A 22,068-nucleotide genomic window follows, 5' to 3' on the forward strand; every position below is an offset into this window, starting at 1 on the left:
GTGTTATGCAGTTCACATTTAAGCTTAAACACACATGTATTTGCAAATTGGCAGATGTATCAACTTATATTCAGATGATTACCAGGATACTTGCAATGACATCTTTCTGAGCACTTGAGATCACCCCCAGTTTTTAAGGTGTTGCTCTGTCTTTTTTTTATGTTGTGTTTTATGTACTGTTGTTTCTTAGTTAGTTTACTTTGGACTTATTAGTATTTATTTTCCTTTGGTATCCTTCCCCTCTCTTTTCTGGTGCTTTTCTGAACAGAAATATTTTTTATAAGAAAAATGTGTGTGATATTAAATCAGCATATGTTTATTGTTTTTTTTAATTCACCACAACACATCAACGACCACACATTTCATTTTTCGAAATCATAGCTAGACACCAACGTAAAGTAACCAAAACAGAAGCAGTGACATATGGCAATGCAGAGGATTTCGACATTACGAAATAGACCAGAGCGCGATCACTACAAATTGAAGACTTCGATTTGTTCCGTGTTATTTGATGGATATCGATTCTGATACATGTGAGCAGCGTATTATTTCCACTGAAGGAACTGGATATCAATTGCATTTATCAGTCAGCAGAAAACATTTGTCGTATACATACAATACAGTTTCTTTACTGCATATAAAGTGTATTTTTTAATCAATCTCCTCGCGGAGTTCATACATTCAAGAGAAAATTTGAAGCTTAAAAATTACATCGTGTGTTGTTCTTATAGAGACGTATTATATGTTACAGGATTTTTCTAAATTTCAGAATAACTCAATTTTCAGCCAATTTATGCCAATTTTTAAAATGTCTAACATCGACAGGCATTAAAGAAAATGACTAAAAATATACCTACTTTTGAAAATCGACTAAATTTCAAACAATATTCAACAAATTGGATGACGAGTGTTGAGTTTTAGGTAATTTGTAGAATGTTTACTTATATTGAGAGACATATGACCAAAGACGTCTTGAAATGATATAATGGATTCTTTTTAATGAAACTGTGTTCCGTATGGTAAGCTCATCTTATTCAGCTACTGAAATAATGAATGAAATGTGTGTTTGTATATTGGTTAAATATTGCTTATTTCAAAAGGAGAAATAAAAAGAGATATATAGTGCTGCGTCCGTATGTATACTAATATTTGAAATTTCATACTTTATGTTTAATAAATTCTAACGACTGATATTTAGTTACGTCAAATTTTAAAACATTGAAATATTCGTCCCTTGTTCGATTGTAAATTAGCTGGTCCATACATTGTAAGGCATGTGGTTGATAATGGAGATAGAACTTGTTGGCAAACATTTCTGGTCTTGAAGCTAGCAATGGCAAATCTCCTATTCCAAATACACAAACCAATCTCACACGGGAACCATGGCACGGCCAGTTATAGATGTGATTACCCCAATTTTTAAATCGAGTTAGAAAGGGTTTGGTGTCACAATCTGTTTCCGGAACACCTGGAAGATATAAATACATGTAAAAGTTTACCAGTATTATCGTCTTTATATAATGATGACCACGACAGTAATGTATTCCGTTTTTTAAACATTTTTCTTCTTTGAAATGTACACTTATCTGAACCAGTAGAACCAAATGAATTGTCGTTTTCTCCAACAGACAATCACCATTCCTAAGGAAACTAAATATGCTTCCATTTCTTATGGGGAGAATATTCACTTTGCTAAACTTGTTTATTTATTCGATTTAGGCTGTGAACTAGTACACATTTTTGTTTAGGTGCCAGCTAAAGCACGCCTCCGGTTGCAGGAGTTTCTCGCTGCATTGACACTGGTGGCCTTCGGCTGTCGTCTGCTCTTTGGTTGGGTTGTTGTCTCCTTGACACATTCCCCATTTCCATTCTCAATTTATATGTGGTCTCAAAAAGAATGAAAATAGGTGAAAATTGTCTAGCTAAATAAATACTTGCATCCTGCCTTATAGACATGTTCGGACTGAACAATTGTATGTTCTATACAAAAAAGAAGATGTGGTATGATTGCCAATGAGACAACTATCCACAAAAGACCAAAATGACACAGACATTAACAAATATAGGTCACCGTACGGCCTTCAACAATGAGCAAAGCCCATAACGCATAGTCAGCTATAAAAGGCCCCGATAAGACAATGTAAAACAATTAAAACGAGAAAACTAACGGCCTTATTTATGTAAAAAAAAATGAACGAAAAACAAATATGTAACACATACACAAACGACAACCACTGAATTACAGGCTCCTGACTTGGGACAGGCACATACATAAATAATGTGGCGGGGTTAAACATGTTAGCGGGATCCAAACCCTCCCCCTATCCTGGGACAGTGGTATAACAGTACAACATAAGAACGAACTATAAAAATCAGTTGAAAAAGGCTTAACTCATCAGATAGACAAAAATACAAGTGGACGTGGCCCGGTACTTATACATCCCGACACAAAAAGACACAATGAACAGATCTGAGAGTACTCGCAGTTATCTGACAGCTAGTTCAAAGCCACTAACAACTAATAAAAAAATCATGCAACTAAAACTAAACTATCAATCCGTACACATCCAACATCCAATGGATTTAGTGTAAAGACGTCATAAACAGCCAGAGAAAAACACGACCTTGTGCAATGCCAAGTTACAGGTATCGACAGATTGTAGTTCCATGAATATGTGTATGCATATAACATACTAGTAATATTTAGTTAGCTTTTAATTTACTGATAACAAAATTAATATTTATACCAATAAAAACAATATTCAATGATCTTATTACAGTGTTGAATAGGTAACCTTTTAGAATAAGTTTATTTAAAGGAGCGACAAGTTTATGTTTATCGCATCTATCCTACATTAATTGTATGCAAGTTCTCGTCCATACCATGTATGAGCTATTTGCGAGGTTGTTAAAAACTTAAAATCATTACTATTTCTGAATAGCAGGTACGGTCCTAATATATTTTATTATTGTATACCAATATAATATTTTCCACAGAACGTAACCAAAAGTTAGCGTGCAATAAATTCTAATATTGCACTAGTGCAATAAATCTTTAAAATTCATGACGTCATTAACGACAAAATCTTAGTTTAAACCAATTTTTACTTTCAAATATTACATTGCTATACAATAAAAGGGTTATTGCATGAATATTGGGGAATATTGTCCCTCGTAGAACATATATTGCACTCGCAAGCTCGTGCAATATAAAATTCTACTCGGGACAATATTCCCCAATATTCATGCAATAACCCTATATTATCGCTGTGAGGTTGTTAAAACGGGCCGCTGATCATTACTATTTTGGATAGCAGGAAATGTTCTTATACGAGCCCGTGAATCTATTTTAATTTACCTTTGTATGAGCCTGGAATGTTCAGCTGCGGATTGTGGTTAAGTGTAGAGAAAAAGACTTCGTCAGGAATTTCAACACTTCGAGTCCAATTGAAATAAGACTTAGCTATTTTGTCAAAGAGGATGTATTCTACAAATCCTCTGCTTACAGCCACATGCACGGACCCTTTTACAGGAGTGATACCATGGGGTGGTGGAGGTGCATCTTTCCATCTAGCTTTGTTAGCTCTGAAACATAAATACTGTTTCGATTAAACAACTTATTCATTGAAAAAACAAATTAATGCACAACCATATTTTTCAATCATGATTTCACACGAGCTCGTCAGTCAATTGGTTACCTATAAAAAACTAGAGGCTCTAAAGAGCCTGTATCGCTCACCTTGGTCTATGTGAATATTGAACAAAGGACGCAGATAGATTCATGACAAAATTGTGTTTTGGTGATGGTGATGTGTTTGTACATCTTACTTTACTGAACATTCTTGCTGCTTACAACTATCTCTTTCAATAATGAACTTGGCCCAGTAGTTTCAGTGGAAAATGTTAGTAAAAATTTACAAATTTTATGAAAATTGTTAAAAATTGACTATAAAGGGAAAAAAATGACTCCTTAGGGGGTCAACTGACCATTTTGGTCATGTTGACCTATTTTAAGGTCTTACTTTGCTGTACATTATTGCTGTTTACAGTTTATCTCTATCTATAATAATATTCAAGATAATAACAAAAAACTTCAAAATTTCCTTAAAATTACCAATTCAGGGGCAGCAAACTAGCAACGTGTCGTGTCGTCCGATCCATCTGAATATTTCAGGGCAGATAGATTTTGACCTGATTAACAATTCAACCACAGTCAGATTTGATCTTAATGCTTTGGTTTTTGACATTTTACCCCTATGTTCTACTTTTAGCCGTGGCGGCCATCTTGTTTGGATGGCTGGGTCACCGGACACATTTTTTAAACTAGATACCTAAAAGATGATTGTGGCTAAGTTTGGATTAATTTGGCCCAGTAATTTCAGAGGAGAAGATTTTTGTAAAGGATTACTAAGATTTACGAACTAGAGGCTCTCAAGAGCCTGTGTCGCTCACCTAGCTTGGTCTATGTGCATATTAACAATGGACACAGATAAATTCATGACAAAATTGTGTTTTGATGATGGTGATGTGTTTGTAGATCTTTCTTTACTGAACATTCTTGTTGCTACAATTATCTCTATCTATAATGAACTTGGCCCAGTAATTACAGTGGAAAATATTTCCTAACAATTTACAAAAATTAACAAAAATTTATGAAAATTGTTAACAATTGACTATAAAGAGCAATAACTCTTTAAGGGGTCAATTGACAAGTTTGGTCATGTTGACTTATTTGTAGATCTTATTTTGCTGAACATTATTGCTGTTTACAGTTTATCTTTATCTATAATAATATTCAAGATAATAACCAAGATCTGCAAAATTTCCTTAAAATTACTAATTCGGGGGCAGCAACCCAACAACAGGTTGTCCGATTTGTCTGAAAATTTAAGGGCAGATAGATCTTGACCTGATAATTAATTTTATCCATGTCAGATTTGCTCTAAATGCTTTGGTTTCAGAGATATAAACCAAAATCTACATTTTACCCCTATGTTCTATTTTTAGCCATGGCAGCCATCTTGGTTGGTTGGCGGGGTCACGCCATACATTTTTAAAACAAGATACCCTAATAATAATTGTGGCTAAATTTGGTTAAATTTGGCCTAGTAGTTTCAGAGGAGAAGATTTTTGTAAAAGATTACAAAAATTTACGAAAAATTGGTCAAAATTTACTATAAAGGGCAATAACTCCTTAAGGGGTCATCTGACCATTTTAGTCATTAACTTATTTGTAGATCTTACTTTGCTGAACATTATTGCTGATTACATTTTATCTCTTTCTATAATAATATTCAAGATAATAACCAAAATCTGCAAAATTTCCTTCAAATTACTTATTTCAGGGCAGCAACCCAACAACCCGTTGTCCGATTCATTTGAAAGTTTCAGGGCAGATAGATTTTTACTTGATGAACAACTTTACTCTGTCAGATTTGCTCTAAATGCTTTGGTTTCAGAGATATAAACCAAAATCTACATTTCACCCCTATGTTCTATTTTTAGCCATGGCGGCCATCTTGGTTCGTTGGCCGGATCACGTCACAATTTTTTTAAAACTAGATACCCCAAAGATGATTGTGGCCAAGTTTGGATTAATTTGGCCCAGTAGTTTCAGAGGAGAAGATTTTTGTAATAGATTACCAAGATTTACGAAAAATGGTTAAAAATTGACTATAAAGGACAATAACTCCTAAAGGGGTCATCTGACCATTTCGGTCATGTTGACTTATTTGTAAATCTTACTTTGCTGAACATTATTGCTGTTTACAGTTTATCTCTATCTGTAATAATATTCAAGATAATTACAAAAAACAGCAAAATTTCCTTAAAATTACCAATTCAGGGGCAGCAACCCAACAACCGGTTGTCCGGATTCATTTGAAAATTTCAGGGCAGAGAGATCTTGACCTGATAAACAATCTTACTCCTGTCAGATTTGCTCTAAATGCTTTGGTTTTTGAGTTATAAGCCAAAAACTGCATTTTACCCCTATATTCTATATTTAGCCATGGCAGCCATCTTGGTTGGTTGGCGAGGTCACGCCACACATTTTTTAAACTAGATACCCCAATGATGATTGTGGCTAAGTTTGGTTAAATTTGACCCATTAGTTTTAGAGGAGAAGATTTTTGTAAAAGTTAACGACGACGACGACGGACGACGACAACGGACGCCGGACGCCAAGTGATGGGAAAAGCTCACTTGGTCCTCTGGGCCAGGTGAGCTAAAAATGGTTAAAAATTGAGGAGGAGAAGAAAAAAATTACCAATTCAGGGGCAGCAACCCAACAATGGGTTGTCCAATTCATCTGAAAATTTCAGGGCAGATAGATCTTGACCTGATAAACAATTTAATCCCTGTCAGATTTGCTGTAAGTGCTTTGGTTTTTGAGTTATAAGCCAAAAACTGCATTTTACCCCTATGTTCTATTTTTAGCCATGCCGGCCATCTTGGTTGGTTGGCCAGGTCACCGCACACAATTTTCAAACTAGATACCCCAATGATGGTTGTGGCCAAGTTTAGTTCAATTTGGCCCAGTAGTTTCAGAGAAGAAGATTTTTGTAAAAGATAACTAAGATTTATGAAAAAAGGTTAAAAATTGACTATAAAGGGCAATAACTCCTAAAGGGGTAAACTGACCATTTCAGTCATGTTGACTTATTTTTAGGTCTTACTTTGCTGAACATTTTTGCTGTTTACAGTTTATCTCTACCTATAATAATATTCATGATAATAACCAAAAACAGCAAAATTTCCTTAAAATTACCAATTCAGGGACAGCAACCTAACAACGGGTTGTCCGATTCATCTGAAAATTTCAAAGCAGATAGATCTTCACCTGATAATCAATTTTACCCAGTCAGATTTGCTCTAAATGCTTTGGTTTTTGAGTTATAAGCCAAAAAATGCATTTTATCCCTATCTTCTATTTTTAGCCATGGCGGCATCTTGGTTGGTTGGCCGGGTCACCGGACACAATTTTTTAACTAGATACCCTAATAATGATTTTGGCCATGTTTGGTTAAATTTGGCTAAGTAGTTTCAGAGGAGAAGATTTTTGTAAAAGTTTACAGACGACGGACGACGGACGCCAAGTGATGAGAAAAGCTCACTTGGCCCTTCGGGCCAGGTGAGCTAAAAATAGAACTTCTACAGTGTCTTTTGTTTGAATTTTTGTGTTTTAGATGCAATGTTATATATGTTGTGTACAAGTTATCATTTTGTACAAAATATAAAAATTTGTACAAATTGTAATTTGTATTTTGACTTTGTACAAAAAGTGCTTGTACAAATAACAATTTGTACAAAATTTGACTAAATTCACTTATAATTTGTACAGTAGTTTATAGTATGGACTTTACTAAATACAGAAATACCCAGATGGAGACAGGAGATGATAAAGATACATGTCCATGATTGTCAGTTTATTCTGATAGTTCCTCCGTAACAAATCTGATATAATAATAGAAATTTTGCCCCATGCAGTGACAATTTTGATGGTGCAATACTAGCTATTTTCCCAAGTGACAATTCTGACAGTATGATAGAAATTAGCCCTAGTGACAATTCTGACTACTATAACAGAAATTGGCCCTAGTAACGATTTTGATAGCATAAAAAGTAAAATCACAAAAATACTGAACTCCGAGGAAAATTCAAAATGGAAAGTTCCTAATCAAATGGCAAAATCAAATGATAAAACACATCAAACGAATGGACAACAACTTTTATATTCCTGTCTTGGTACAGGCATTTTCAAATGTAGAAAATCGTGCATTGAACCTGGTTTTATAGCGCTTAACCTCTCACTTGTATGACAGTCGCATCAAATTCCATTATATTTACAACGATGAGTGATCAAAACAGACATAATAGATAAATTGCCAAAATATGGGTACAGCATTCATCACTGTGTCATGTAAATAACATCATCAATATGTCTGAAAGTGAAATTAAATCATATGGCTTCTTTGATAATAGAAATTGGCCCCAGTGACAATTCAGATAGTATGATAGAAATTCGCCTCATTGAAAATTCTGGTAGTATGATTGTGCCCCAACTGATCCTTAAAATATCTAGGGTTTATTTATTGAAGCTGGAGAATTTTGGTACTGCATTGGAACAGATGTAGCAATATTAAAAGGATATGTGTCGAGAAATCAAATTGAAGCTAGTTTTAAAGACATTGTGATCTGTTTTCGCAGCAATAGTTCATGAGCTTCAATTTTCAATACATGAGCAGATGAAAAGCTTTCCAAACAGTGTGGTCATTTTCCCCCCATGTATGCAAAAGCCTTAGGGGTGCAGCACTTCTAAATGTAAAAATCCAAATATGCTTTGTAATTACCGAAAGCACAATTCACTGACGTACTCAAACAAAAGAAACAGAACTATTTTTTGTATTTTGCAAAATAAGGTTTACTATGTGGTCATTGAATAAAAACTCAATAGTGTGTATTCATGCCTTTTTTATAATAAGATATATATTATAAATTGTTGTACAAGTAATAAGTGATGTTTAGTCAAATTTTGTACAAATTTTAATTTGAACAAGCACTTTTTGTACAAATTACAATTTGTACAAAGTCGAAATACAAATTATAATTTGTACATTTTTTTTGTACAAATCATAATTTGTACAAAATGATAATTTGTACAATTTTGTTTATACAAATCATAATTTGTACAAAATGATAACTTGTACACAACATATACAACTTAAAATATTTGAAACGTAAAATGATTGGCATCCTTTATATATTCCACGGGACTTCGATTGGCCATTCAATATGGAAGTGTATCTTAAAGCACTGCCTTTTCTTGGTCGCCTTGAAAGGTGATTTTTTTTCGATTAAATTATTTCCATTTGCCTGAATATGTGTTGTGGCTCTAGTATGTGCAATAGTTTCATATATGCAGCTCGTATACTATATTTTACGAACCACTATAAGTATATTAAACATTTCAAAATTGTACTAAGAGGCTAACATTGGTGGGAATGCATGGTCTGTTGGTTCATTCTTCTGAATAAATCATAATACCACAGTTAGTGTTTGTTTGGATTTTTTTTATCCCTGTCATTTTTTTTTACTTTCTTTCTTTCTTTCTGTTTGTTTGATATTTTGTTTGTTTACGTTAATGTTTTTGCAACAGCAAACTTATTTTACAAGTATATTTCATTTCAAGCTTTACAAAATATTTGTTCAGAATGCAAAAGGTTTCGAATCCTTTCAATTATTTCCAGTAATATAATATAAAATATAAATAATTTTTATGTAATTTAAATGATATACTGGTGTACTCGAAAGACAGCTGCCGATATTAGAGCGGTATAAACAGCAGAGTTTTTATCAACCTTGTTAGAACGTCGAGAATTATATACTTTTATAGTATTCAACAGATGTAAATCAGAAAGGACGATTATAGACCATCGATACTACAAAAAAATGTAAGCATGTCCGGTTTTTTATAATTTTTGACAAAAAGTTTCATAATAACTTGTAGGCTTGCAACAGATATGGAAATAGAAAAATAAAAATAGATATTTCTGAAATCCACAGATGGTTATTCCAATGACTATAAATATTTTCAAAGGTTATTGCTCCAAAATTTTCAAGTTGACTATAATTACTTAATTATGGAGGTGTGGATAGGGGTTTACAGAATAGAGAATAGTGTGCAAAAAATTTACAGAATAGAAAACAAAACAAGAAAAAAAATTAAGAATAGAGAATAATAAAGAGCTTAATTTAAAAGAATGAAGAACAATGAACAAAAAGTATAAAGAATAGAAAAAATGATCTAGAAAATTAAAGAATACAGACTGAATGAAGGACCCTTATCTAACCACAAATATCAATTTGCAGATGAATATTCGTGACAAAAAGGTTAAGAGATATATATCTTTTAAAATTATTAACTTGTATTGATAAAATTAGTTTTCGACATAGTAATTACTCAAGGAAAAGATTTCATTTCATTCAAAATCAAATATTCTTTATCAATGAACGGACATAATCGGTGCCCTATTATGATAGAAATTCTTTCGTAACGTAGAGTACTGAAAATCTAATTGTTTTTTTTTTTATGGGGATTGATATCATAACACCATGTTTTCCCGTTTTGGATTTTCCTCGGAGGTCTGTATTTCGTTTTGTTTAACTTTTTCTATAAAAAAGATTAATTAGGAAAAAAGTGAGTAACGCATGGTTAAAAAGTATGTCCTATTCGCTATAAAATGGGATGGAGGCAGGGAATATCAACAATTACGTTTTTCACTAGACATCATCAAAAACAAGAGTTGCATGGTTAAGAAAATATTAGTTATTTTATTAAAACATGTATTAAAGTATCAATAGGAGACATTAAGTGCAGACAAGTAGACTGTATTAAATTTTGTTGTATTTGTATTTTTATCCATCTGATGAGTTAAGCCTTTTTCAACAGATTTTTATAGTTCGTTCTTATGTTGTATTGTTACACCACTGTCCCAGGTTAGGGGGGAGGGTTTAGATCCCGCTAACATGTTTAATCCCGCCAACTTCTCTATGTATGTGCAAGTCCCAAATTTGGAACTCAGTGGTTGGCGTTTGTTTATATGTTACATGTTTGTTTTTCGTTCATTTTTTTGTACATAAATAAGGCCGTTTGTGAAGAATTGTATCATTGGCAATCATACGACATATTCTTTTTTATATATGTTATAGTTTTCTCGTTTGAACTGTTTTTCATTAGTCATTTCGGGTCATTTGATAGTTAAGTATGTGGAATGGTCTTTGCTCATTGTTGAAGACCTTATGGTGACATAAAGTTGTTAATTTGGTCCCTAGTTGTTTCATATACAACCACACCACAAAAAAAGTAATTTTCTTTTCATATCACATAAATAAAGTTCATATTAGTACAAATGTAAATGTATATGTAGATTGACTGAAAGCATATATCATGAACGTTGTCGTTGATTAACATTTAGAGTCATACTCAGACGTATCATGAATGTTTGTTATATATAGTCTTAGATTATTACATTGATACAAGTGGATTATCGGATTTATCCAATCGAGATAGTTATCATGATTATCAATTTATAATTTAACTATCGAGATTGGATAAATCCGATAATCCACGCGTAACTGTGTAATAATCTGTTTCTCTAATGATTAAAAGATAAATTTTCTTCTTCTTTTTTAAACCAAAATCCCCCTCGAGTGCCTTCCACTTGCCACGAAGTTGTCAATTTCATTAACACCTGTTAGAACATTTTGATAATTGCAGGGAGCTGAGAAAGGTTATGACCCTTTGACTCAGCCAATCATCTTCTGAGATCACCGACAACCACACGTTGATTAAAATTTTTTATATAATGGGTTCGGAAAGGGATATATTTCCATAGAATTAGAGAAATTAATATTCCAGCTATTTTCACTTACCTTTTCACGGTACTTTCCATGTCATTGGCTCCATTATAACTCTTTAATATTTTCACTAACTCTAAATTTGTTCTCAATGGAAATTCCTGGCCAGTCAAATTAATAAAATATTTCCACTTCTTGTGTTTCCAGAGATCTTTCATGCATGCAATTTCTGGTAATAAAACTCCAACAGTCCCCCATACTACATTGAACGATCTTGAAGATATGAACACATTTTCGAAACAACTAGTTATACTCTGAAGTGCAAGTTTGAAATTGGGGTCAGCTTTTGTATCACAATGTATACAATATACGTTTTGAGGACGATAAATTGATCTTAATAACATTTCGACTTGTTGTATGCCTTTGAAGACAAGAATGCTATAAGCTATTGGGAAATTTTCTTCTTCTTCAGTCAGGGAAGATGTTATATATCCTCTGTCTTGTTTGTATTTTTCGCAGTCTTTGCTTATGTTTATGTATGACGAAGGCGGTATCTCTTCATATGGTTGTTTCAACAGATTGTTTAAAGTCTTGTTCTGTTCTAATGTGTTGTTATCGAAGAGACTCCTGCAGTTGACACTTTCGACTGTCCTTTCCTGTTGAAATAACCTCCAGTCCGGTAGATTTTTCTTTTCAATATTATTTATTTCATTTATTTTCACTTTATAGTACGGGAAAAATCCTGGACAGCCTATTATTTTCTTTGAAACTGTAACTGGTTCGCTTCTTTCTTGGTACGAAACTATAGACTTCTTATTCCACAGAGATAAAAACGATAAGTTTTTAATGTCAATAACAGATATTTTCCCGAACGCACCACCCTCAAAGTAGCCTTCTAGGTGTAGCGTTCCATTACTTTCAGAGTATTTTGAAGATATGAAGGTGGAAAAATTAGCACGTTCCGTTATTTGTTTCATTGGAATGTATGACATTCGAGTATTATAATTATAGAAGTATATGCATATAAGCAAAAATGATAAAATATAAATAATGCTATTTTTGAACTTTGCACTTTTGGGTATTCTCATCACTGAAAAGGGTAGCCTCAGATTTTTTAATGCGGTGCAAACTATGCAACGTTACTATGGAAACAGGATGACTACCTCTCTTAATTCTACAATAGAGAAAACAATATTATAGTATCACTATTACAAAATTTACATGTCAAGTAGTTATTTCAAGGAGTATTTGCATACGTATGATAAATTTTCGGTAATATCTTCAAAAGAATATATAATTGCTTTTCATAGCCTAGATAAAAGAGACGAAAAGACAGCAACCCAACGATACACATAACCAAGTGACATCTAGTCTATATAACAATTTTTGTAATATTTGAAAACTGTTTGGGCCAGTGCTAGATTTGGAATACGTCCGAACATATTGACAATGTTTACAAATATTGATATTAAACGACAATATAATTACTAATCTCTCATTTCGGTTATTAGCAAAAAAGGTTGATGACGAAATAAGTTCAAAATAGGAAATCGAAAGTTGCATGAATAGAACAGCGTGTCGACAACCACAGCCTAGCCCACCCGTGAGCCAAAAATCCTACAAATAATAACCGGTGTATGGCCACAAAAACACTACTAATATGATGTTTACGTGATAAAACTTTAATACAAAACCGGTAGGAAAACTGACAACCATAGTTAGTCGAAGGAGGCAAAGAATACAATGCCCAGCTCTTGTTGTTGTTGTTTGTTTCTATAAAATGTAATTTTTGTTTTCTATTATTGCAGTCATTCCTTTATATCTCATATAATTTGGCATATATTGATTAGAACAGCTTCAGAACACGATCTTTTTTTTATGGAACTTATATAATAAAAGACATGCCACTCGGTATGGGCTTTCTTCATTGTTGAAGGCTGTACGGTGACCTATAGTTGTTAATTTCTGTGTCATTTTGGTCTCTTGTGGAGAGTTGTCTCATAAGCAATCATACCACATATTCTTTTTTTATGATTTTATGATCTGCTCTGCATTGAAATTTATAATTAAAAGGCAATCTAAAAGACAGTTACATTCACCAAGGGCTAATTGAAAGTATCACCGACAACACAACAGTATATTAGCACGACTGGAAAAAGAAGAATCAACTAACTGAAATAGTTGATATGGTTTATTGGTGTGTTGGTGTTTAATTTCCTTTTCAGCATGCACTGTTGATGGCCATTTTATTTTTATTTTTTTTTTGGGGGGGGGGGAGGGGAAGATGCAGTGACAAATGAATAAACCAACCTGCGGAAATACCTGGCATACCTAATTAAGATTGTAGTCGAATGTCCCTGTTACTTGCTGAAAAACTGGAGTAACTTACTTTTTGTCAAGTTAGGAATTGTTCGTTAATCTCCATCTCAACATCTGTTTAACATATTTCTAATGTACCTGAAAATATATAAATTGTGTATCTCTGAGTTCACCCCTGGATTAGTTTTGAATAAATGTGTACCAAGAATTCAGTTTTCAGTACTTTTTGCTTGTATAATATTGAATATTTTAATGTCTGCGTTGTCCCTGCAGGATACAAAAATAAAAGTAGTGTTAATCTTTCGTCCTGGAAACCACTGTTATCATTTCAAATCCTTCCATTCGGTCAAATATAAGGGGTTTGGAATAACTTTGGAAATGCATAATCGCTCAATACATTTATGGCTGCATCTTTATCAATGTGTTTCAATCAAGGTACATGATTGGCGTGACTATTGATGTAGGTACTGCTGTAATTTCCGGATCACATGAAGTCGATCCCAATTCAAAGGATGTTCGCTACTCTATATAAAAACAGCAACATTTTTGTACGGTGTAAGATGTTTAAAAATTGACAGCACATGAATAAAGGAACTAAAAAAAAATAGAAAAACATAATAATAGTCCTTGTGCTGGTTTTCCTGACATAAGCTATTAAAAATTTGACAGGAAATGATTCTCTGTACAGTTTTCATACAGTTAACCTTCATATTGTCACTTTTTTCTCAAAAGTTATGAAAAATTTACATGGATTCGATAAAATTTTCAAAGCTATAGTTAATAAAATTAATGTAAAAAAGTAAGCGTTTTAATGACACTAAATAACTAGTACCAGAGGATTCCAAATATGGTTAAAAAAACAGAAACCGGAGGAAAGAGCAAACTTAAGTGGGCTTCATACTGCTCGATAATGACTTTTCTAAGTAAATTAAATATCTAAATTTTCTTTTGGTGATGATTATGTTTCTATCTAATATGATTGTGTCTCATTCGATTTGCATTTTTATAAATTAAATGCATCATTGTCCTATCCCAAACAATCCCACCATAATTGTAACTATCTAAAAAAAAATGCTTTCAATTTGCATCCAAAACTATATTGTTTGCTGGAATATTTCACCATAAATGAGATAAAGATTGAGGATTTCCAAAATTGTATAATTATATTTCACAAGTTATTGAAAGCATCTAGCATTTTATTTGCTTTTTTATATTTTAATGCGTATCATAAAATGATAATTTGTATATGATTAAATTGAGAATTGAAATGGGGAATGTGTCAAAGAGACAACAACCCGACCATAGAAAAAACAACAGCAGAAGGTCACCAACAGGTCTTCAATGTAGCGAGAAATTCCTGCACCCGGAGGCGTCCTTTAGCTGGCCCCTAAACAAATATGCACCTTTTAAAATCTGCACAATCTCCTTAATATAAATCTTATAGCAACTCTGGTATGTATCATTAAACATGTCGATTCAAAGCAATACAGCTCAAATCGTCCTTTTTAATCTAAAGAACGATCATTTAAGATAATCTTATTGTTCGTACCCCCAAAATAATAATAACGTCACGACTTTGATTGATTTATAATTGGTAAGAAGGTTTTGGTGTACACTTTTTGAATATTTTACCCAGAATGCATTAGACATTAAAACTGCGATTTATTCCTACTATTTCACCCCGTATAACCCCGATACAAATGAATCCGGACGTTGACGCGTTCGAAGCGATAATCAGGACAACATTTGGGATGACAACAATTTCGAATGCCTCTCTAGAACTCATTTGAGTATATATAAATATGTCAATGTGCAAGTTAGTTTATTTATTCAATTATACAGTTGTTGTAAGTTATAAATATTGCTTAGAACGTTTGATAAAACTGCTAGCTGCAAAACGCACATACATGGTGCAATTTCATACGTTTTATGAGATAAACAATGCTGAATATCTTTTCGTGCATACACTTTTGCGTATTAATACCTTAAGCAATAATAAATAACTATGCATTGAATTACTGCGTGCCTTCAAATATTCCCTAGAACTCAAAATAAACGCAATATCATACTTCTTAAGTTTTCTCTTACTGTATCGTTCGTCTTACCAAATGTGTCGAGTTCGTTGTGCGTTTCTAAATAATCACTGTACAGTTCGTTGACACAAAATGTCATAAATCACTTTCTTATTAAGGTATTCGAGATGGTATCGACGACCCTTTTTCTGTATGTTATTGTAAATTTTTATCTGTTAACTTAGTCGAAGTCCAAATTCGCCTAAACGAAAGCTTGAACTTAGTTTGCCGAGTGCCTTAGATGGCATTCCAACTGTTTTATTTTTACATAGTATGTCTATAATGTGGTGTGTTGGCCAGTGAGACAACTTTCCACCAAAGTTTAAACGAAGTACCTATAGGTGTATAAAGCGAATCATTACTATAGTTCAACATATGAAGTAAAACTATACCGTATAGTCAGCTATAAAAGGCCCCGATATATTAAAAAAAGTGAAACATATAAAACTAGGAAACTAAGTAAAGGAGCCTGTAATTCAGTGGTTGTCGTTTGATGATGTGTTACATAAAAATATTTGTTTTTCGTTCTTTTTTATACATAAATAAGGCCGTTAGTTTTCTCGTTTGAATAATATTACATTATCATTTCGGGGCCTTTTATAGCTAACTATGTAGTATGGGCGTTGCTCATTGTTGCAGGCCGTACAGTGATCTATTAATTTCTGTGTCATTTTGGCTTCTTGTGGAGAGTTGTCTCATTGGCACTCATACCACATCTCCTATTTTTATTTTATATATAACGTTATATGAATTATTTATCAACGAAAAAAAATATGACTGATCTATAAAAACAATGTACTAGAGGCTTCAGACGATGGACAGACACGAAAAAGAATGCGGGATTAAACATGTGAGCCCCCAACCCTCTTTTAAACCTGGGATACTGGTTAACAGCACAACATGATAAAACCAACTGTATAATTGCAATTGGCTCAACTCAAAATGTCGGTCCAGGCACAAAAAACATATACATGTACATACAATATTGACAAAAGTGTTATTGTAGTAACTGAAAGTTATTTCAAAGCAAATTACAACTAATAGGTAAATCATGTTACTAAAGTATCAGTTAGTATATATCCAACGCAAACAGGTAAAGACGTAATAACACGTATTAACTTGACGTGCAATGCCAAATATAAGTAAACAGTATCGAGATCTAGAGTATATACGATTTTATGAGTTCTCATAAGTGTGCATATATTGTATTAATGTTAAGTGATGTTTTGATTTAACAGGTACAGCAAAACTTTCTACTTTGTAGCCAAATTATTTTTGTTCATCTATGCAAGAATTTGGTAACGGGTGACTGAGAGATCTACTAGTAGAAATGGTCACTTTGGTCTCTTTCCGACCGATAGTAAAACTTGCCCGAAGTTGGTCACCCGTTTAGATGTGTGGGATTTTAAAAGTACGCAGTCACGTCCAGTCTGAATGGGAATTCAAGATCCAATGTATCACTACGCTCACTACACTGTACGAACCTTGCGAAAACTTTATGAGGGGTCCATAAATGACATGTTGCAAGACAAAATTTGTGTCCTTATTCAATATACCTCATGTTATCCAGTGGCAGTCCAAACTTCCCTGATGTAATTCCAGAGGGCCTCCTTCCTGGACCTACATGAAGTATGTGTTGCTGCTTTGTGCTTATCCTGAACATGCATGGAATATTTGCAAGTGAACGTTAAGGGAGTTCGCTTCTCAGTTTCAAAGTAATTAACTTTTCAAAACACTAGTTTATATTGATAAGGAATGAATAAAGGAATCCAAAGAGCAAAAAAAAATATATAGGTCACCGTGCTTGTTTTCGAGATATAAGCCATTGAAATTTTGGCGGGAAAATATTCTCTCTTGACCTTTCATAGCTTTATCATTGACAAGTTAAAGTTCTCAAAAACTGTTAAAAAGTAATTAAAATTTTATAAGACTTTTACAGATGGCTTATCATTATACATGTTAAAGAATTTCAAAAAGAAAAAATGGGGGTCACCGGGCAATTTTTTTCAAGGCATTCAAATAGATAAAAACAGAGGACTCCGAAAATCTGACAAAAAATCCAAAACATGACAAGCCAGCTTCCTTAAGGAACCAACAATCAGCCATTACGTACGCGTGTCATTAACAAATAAAGGGATCTAGAAATTGTTCAGTACCAACTTTGAAACGTTTCATTTTTTATTGAAAACTATAAAGACATGCAAGATGCAACAAAGCAAATGTCTAAGGTAAGGTAGTCTTGATGTTGCTCAACCGCATAATTTACCGATAACGCCAAGGGTAAAAGTGGAAATTAAGCATAATCTTTAAACAATAAAAATTAAAAAAAAAACATAATCGAAGAAAGCAGACCTGTTAATATTAAGAATTATCTTTTCATCTGTATATCTCCACTTTAAAGAAACTTTATTACTTATCAACGGTGGCTATAAATTACATGTTCATTTTATACACATACTCTTTAGCCTTAATGTAACTCTATTGTAATCCATGACCCCCTTGGACTCGTCTCTGCTAGCCTATTCAGGCCAAAAGCCTATAATCCATTGATTATTTTTGATTGCTGTCTTTATCAAAAAGATTTGTTTTTGAGACAACTCTTCACAAGATACCAAAAGACACAAAAATGAACAACTATAGGCCAACGTACGGCCTTCAACAATGAGCAAAGCCCATACCGCATAGTCAGTTATAAAACACACCGAAATGACAAATGTAAAACACTTCAAACGAGAAAACTAACGGTCTAATTTATGCATAAAATAGTGAACAAAAAAATATATATATAACCACTGAATTACACGCTTCGGGCTTCGGACAGGCACATACAGAATATGACGAGATTAACATGTTATCGGGCACCCAACCCTCCCCTAACCTGGGACAGTGGTGTATCCGTACATTGAATGTCGTATGGTAAATACTTTAAAAAAATGATATCAAATAAGAAATCGGACCTGTGTATCTGTATGCTCAGACAGTGATATTTGCATCTCGGGTAATTGTGTTTTCCTACCATGGTTAAAATCATATTAAAGCATAATTTAATACATGCAAAATTCATTGACAAACGCAATATTGTCGCAACGAAGCGTACAGTATAAAAAGGTGTTATGACAACGAAGCGTACACAACATGAAAATGAAGACACTTTTAAACTTGTATTTTTTTGTTTCTAGATACAACATAAACCAACGATCTTTATAAATTTGTTAATTTTAAATTGTGAAGTTTTCAAAAATGTATTTTTTAAAACTATGAGGCACGAGAAACATTAAATTTTGAATATTTAAAAATACCAAGCACGTTTTATCATTGATATTGTCGTGCGTTTTGCGATGTTTGTGTACAAAAATGTCACAAATTTCAAAAACCTTTGAGTAAGTAATGAGTATTATGGCAAAGAATATATTGAAGCAGAATATGCGAAGAATATATATTGAATTTTCTTTAAAAATATTAATTCCTTATTGTCTGAACTCAGTGCTACACGGTGTGTTCGATTCGAACGCGTCAACGTCCGGTTTCATCTGTATCGGGGTTATACAGGGTGTATTTCTTCAAGGTAGATTTTTCATTCTTACATGTAATGTGTGTATTATAATTATACTAAATGATGAAGAATATATATCACGACTTTGCTATTATCAAAATGTTTGCAAAGCCAACGGTTATCGAATGTTTAAAGTCATAAGAAACCTCAAATCAAAAAAAAATAATGCATATGTTTTTTTATAACTCAATGGATAGTTTTCCTTATAAAACTTATGTACATATACTTTTTTTCTGAAGAAAATCCTTTAATTTATTCATATTTAGAAGAAGTTTACCAGGAAGCAATTCCCCCGACATATTTTCCGTATGCAAAGTGACCTCAGTGTTGCGGCCATCTCGTAAAAATCCGGTGATCACAATACGCATGGATGTCCTAAAATAAACTATTATCTGAATTTACATGTTAAACACGTGCTCAATTTCCGTGTTTTTTTTTGTTGATTTTTTGTCAATTGTTGACAAACAGGTGACAATCGTTAAACTTCGGCTTCAAAACACGAACTTTAATTACCTGCCATATTTTCACAACAACAATGACCGATTGAAAAAAAATTGACGATCATTATACGAAATTTACAATCATAAATTCGTGCACAGAAGACTAAGTTTATGATGTTTGTATGCATTGGTTCAAGAATTGGAAGAACATTATTTTTCACCGGTCACTCGTTTCTTATGACTTTAATTAATTATCCAAAATCTAGATACATGGTTAGATTCAGCATATCAAAGAACACAAAGAATTCAATTTTTGATGAAAACAAATAAAGTTCATATGTTTATTTTATGTAATTAGACTGTTTTTCAGATGACACATGTAGTACATGTACCAATAATTTGTTCATACAATTTTTGCAAGACTAAATTTTTATTTAAAGGTGTGTGTACACATACCAAACATGTGCATCATCTTATTCAGATGTTTTTATGGTCATTTATGTTGGAGAACTCGTAAAATCAATATACGTCTGTACAGTAGTAAAAAGTTATATGTAGCTGCTCAATAATACAATTTGAAATATTAAAAAACCTTATGTTGTGTGGAATGAATTATACCTGTAGAAAAAAAACATTAATTCCTTACCCTCTAGACAAATTTTATGTTCTGTATGAATGGTCACTCGGCCTGAGACATATTTAACACCGTTTAAATACATGTACAAGAATCGAAACTATCGACAAATTCACAAACCCTTCAACAAATAAAATTCTAATTACACAGAAACTACAAACATTTGGACATTTAAATTATATCATACACTTTCATATAGAGGTCAGTGAAATTAATTTTGATAATTATTTTTGTCAATATTTTATAAATATACACACATGTACATTACTAATGGGAAATCCGGCTTTCTTATAGATTTCTAAAGGACGATTTTTTAATGTATTAATTTTTGATATTTATCTCTCTAATGACCACCTAATCGTTTGATATTTTGAAAACTTCCGTAGCTCGAATTGAAAGAATGACATGTTCCGATTTTTTGAAAATCATGTAAAAATTATTTTTAACGAAAAACGCAATTCAATGCAAACTCTGTGAGTCATTAACTGTGGAAAAACAACCATTCTCGAAGAAGAATGTGGTTATAACCTTGTATTGTCTGAATGACTAGAAAAAAATAGAAATTGGTGTTGAAACACGAAATTACATCTCGACTAATCTATAAAGTGACATGATTATATAGAATGGGTCAGTGTCAAAATAGAAACGTAAAATATCAGATAATCCATTGACATTCTTAAAAGGAAAACCTTTCAATAGGATTTGCATTAAGTTTCGAAATATGCAAGCTCTAAGTTTTAACAAATCACATTTCGTGAAGATTGTTATACCGAAGAGCATGAAGACTGAATGAGATAATTATGTCCATATCAGAAGATTTTGAAGCCCATTCATAGTTAAAGAAAATGAACCATTAATGTTGGACATTAACCCATGCGATTTAATTTTCAATTGAATAGTTATATATACGAACTACTATATTATACATGATATACTTTTGTATCTCTACTGGCAATACATATTTTTTTAATTTACGTTTAGAATAAGTAAATAAATAAAAAAAATTTAAAAAAAATCGGACAATTTATAACTTAAATTGTTAATTTATTTACCTCAAAGTCCTCTCTCCAAAATGCGTATACAGATTATTTCCAAAATTGTTTATAAATGATAATTTCATATCGTAAAAATCTACCATAACTAAGTGTACACCCACCTTAAAAACAAACATGCCTCCATTACCGAGGAAATATTATATCTTCATCTCGCTTTTGTGTCATCTTGTCTTGACCCTTATATAATTTTATGATAAATTGACCCAACCACCAATTCTATTTAAGTCAATATTATTTGTGCAATATCGTTTTTGTTTTTAATCTATTTTAATATAAGCTTAAAGTCATATAAAACGAGTGACTGGTGGAAAATAATTTTTATCAAATTCTTGAACCAATTAATGCATGTATATATCATAAACTTAGTCTTCTGTGCACGATTTTATCATTTTTTAAGGCATTCATATAGTGTAATCGTCAACAAATATTTCTGTCGGTCTGTTATGATGTGAAAATATGGCAGCTTATTAATTGTCGCGCTTTGAAGCCGTAGTTTACCGATTGTCACCTGTATAGTAAACAATCAACAAAACAACATGGATATTGAGCACGTGTATAACAAGTACAATAAGATGTTACTACTTTATCTATGTCACAGTGAACTTGACATACACCAAATTATCGTGATGGCTATAAA

At 32.6% G+C, this 22,068-nt stretch overlaps 1 protein-coding gene across 4 annotated transcripts; it reads right to left on the bottom strand.

Annotated features, from left to right (window-relative positions):
• Positions 1-1,120: 1,120 nt before the first annotated feature.
• On the bottom strand, positions 1,121-21,610 carry LOC143079989 (beta-1,3-galactosyl-O-glycosyl-glycoprotein beta-1,6-N-acetylglucosaminyltransferase-like). 4 transcript variants are annotated; one of them, XM_076255627.1, is made up of 5 exons: positions 21,533-21,610; positions 13,748-13,815; positions 11,434-12,532; positions 3,359-3,585; positions 1,121-1,468 (listed from the first exon to the last, which is right to left on the bottom strand). In XM_076255627.1, exons 3-5 carry the CDS (start codon positions 12,444-12,446, stop codon positions 1,158-1,160), a joined length of 1,551 nt encoding a protein of 516 aa, XP_076111742.1. In that variant the 5' UTR covers positions 12,447-12,532; positions 13,748-13,815; positions 21,533-21,610; the 3' UTR covers positions 1,121-1,157. The 4 variants fall into 4 exon arrangements, with proteins under 4 accessions (XP_076111742.1, XP_076111740.1, XP_076111741.1 ...); XM_076255625.1 differs by having other exon boundaries at positions 21,429-21,545; XM_076255626.1 differs by lacking the exon at positions 21,533-21,610 and adding an exon at positions 20,389-20,499.
• Positions 21,611-22,068: the final 458 nt, after the last annotated feature.

The sequence above is a fragment of the Mytilus galloprovincialis genome, chromosome 6, assembly GCF_965363235.1.
Source record: "Mytilus galloprovincialis chromosome 6, xbMytGall1.hap1.1, whole genome shotgun sequence".
In the NCBI taxonomy this organism is placed as follows: domain Eukaryota; kingdom Metazoa; phylum Mollusca; class Bivalvia; order Mytilida; family Mytilidae; genus Mytilus; species Mytilus galloprovincialis.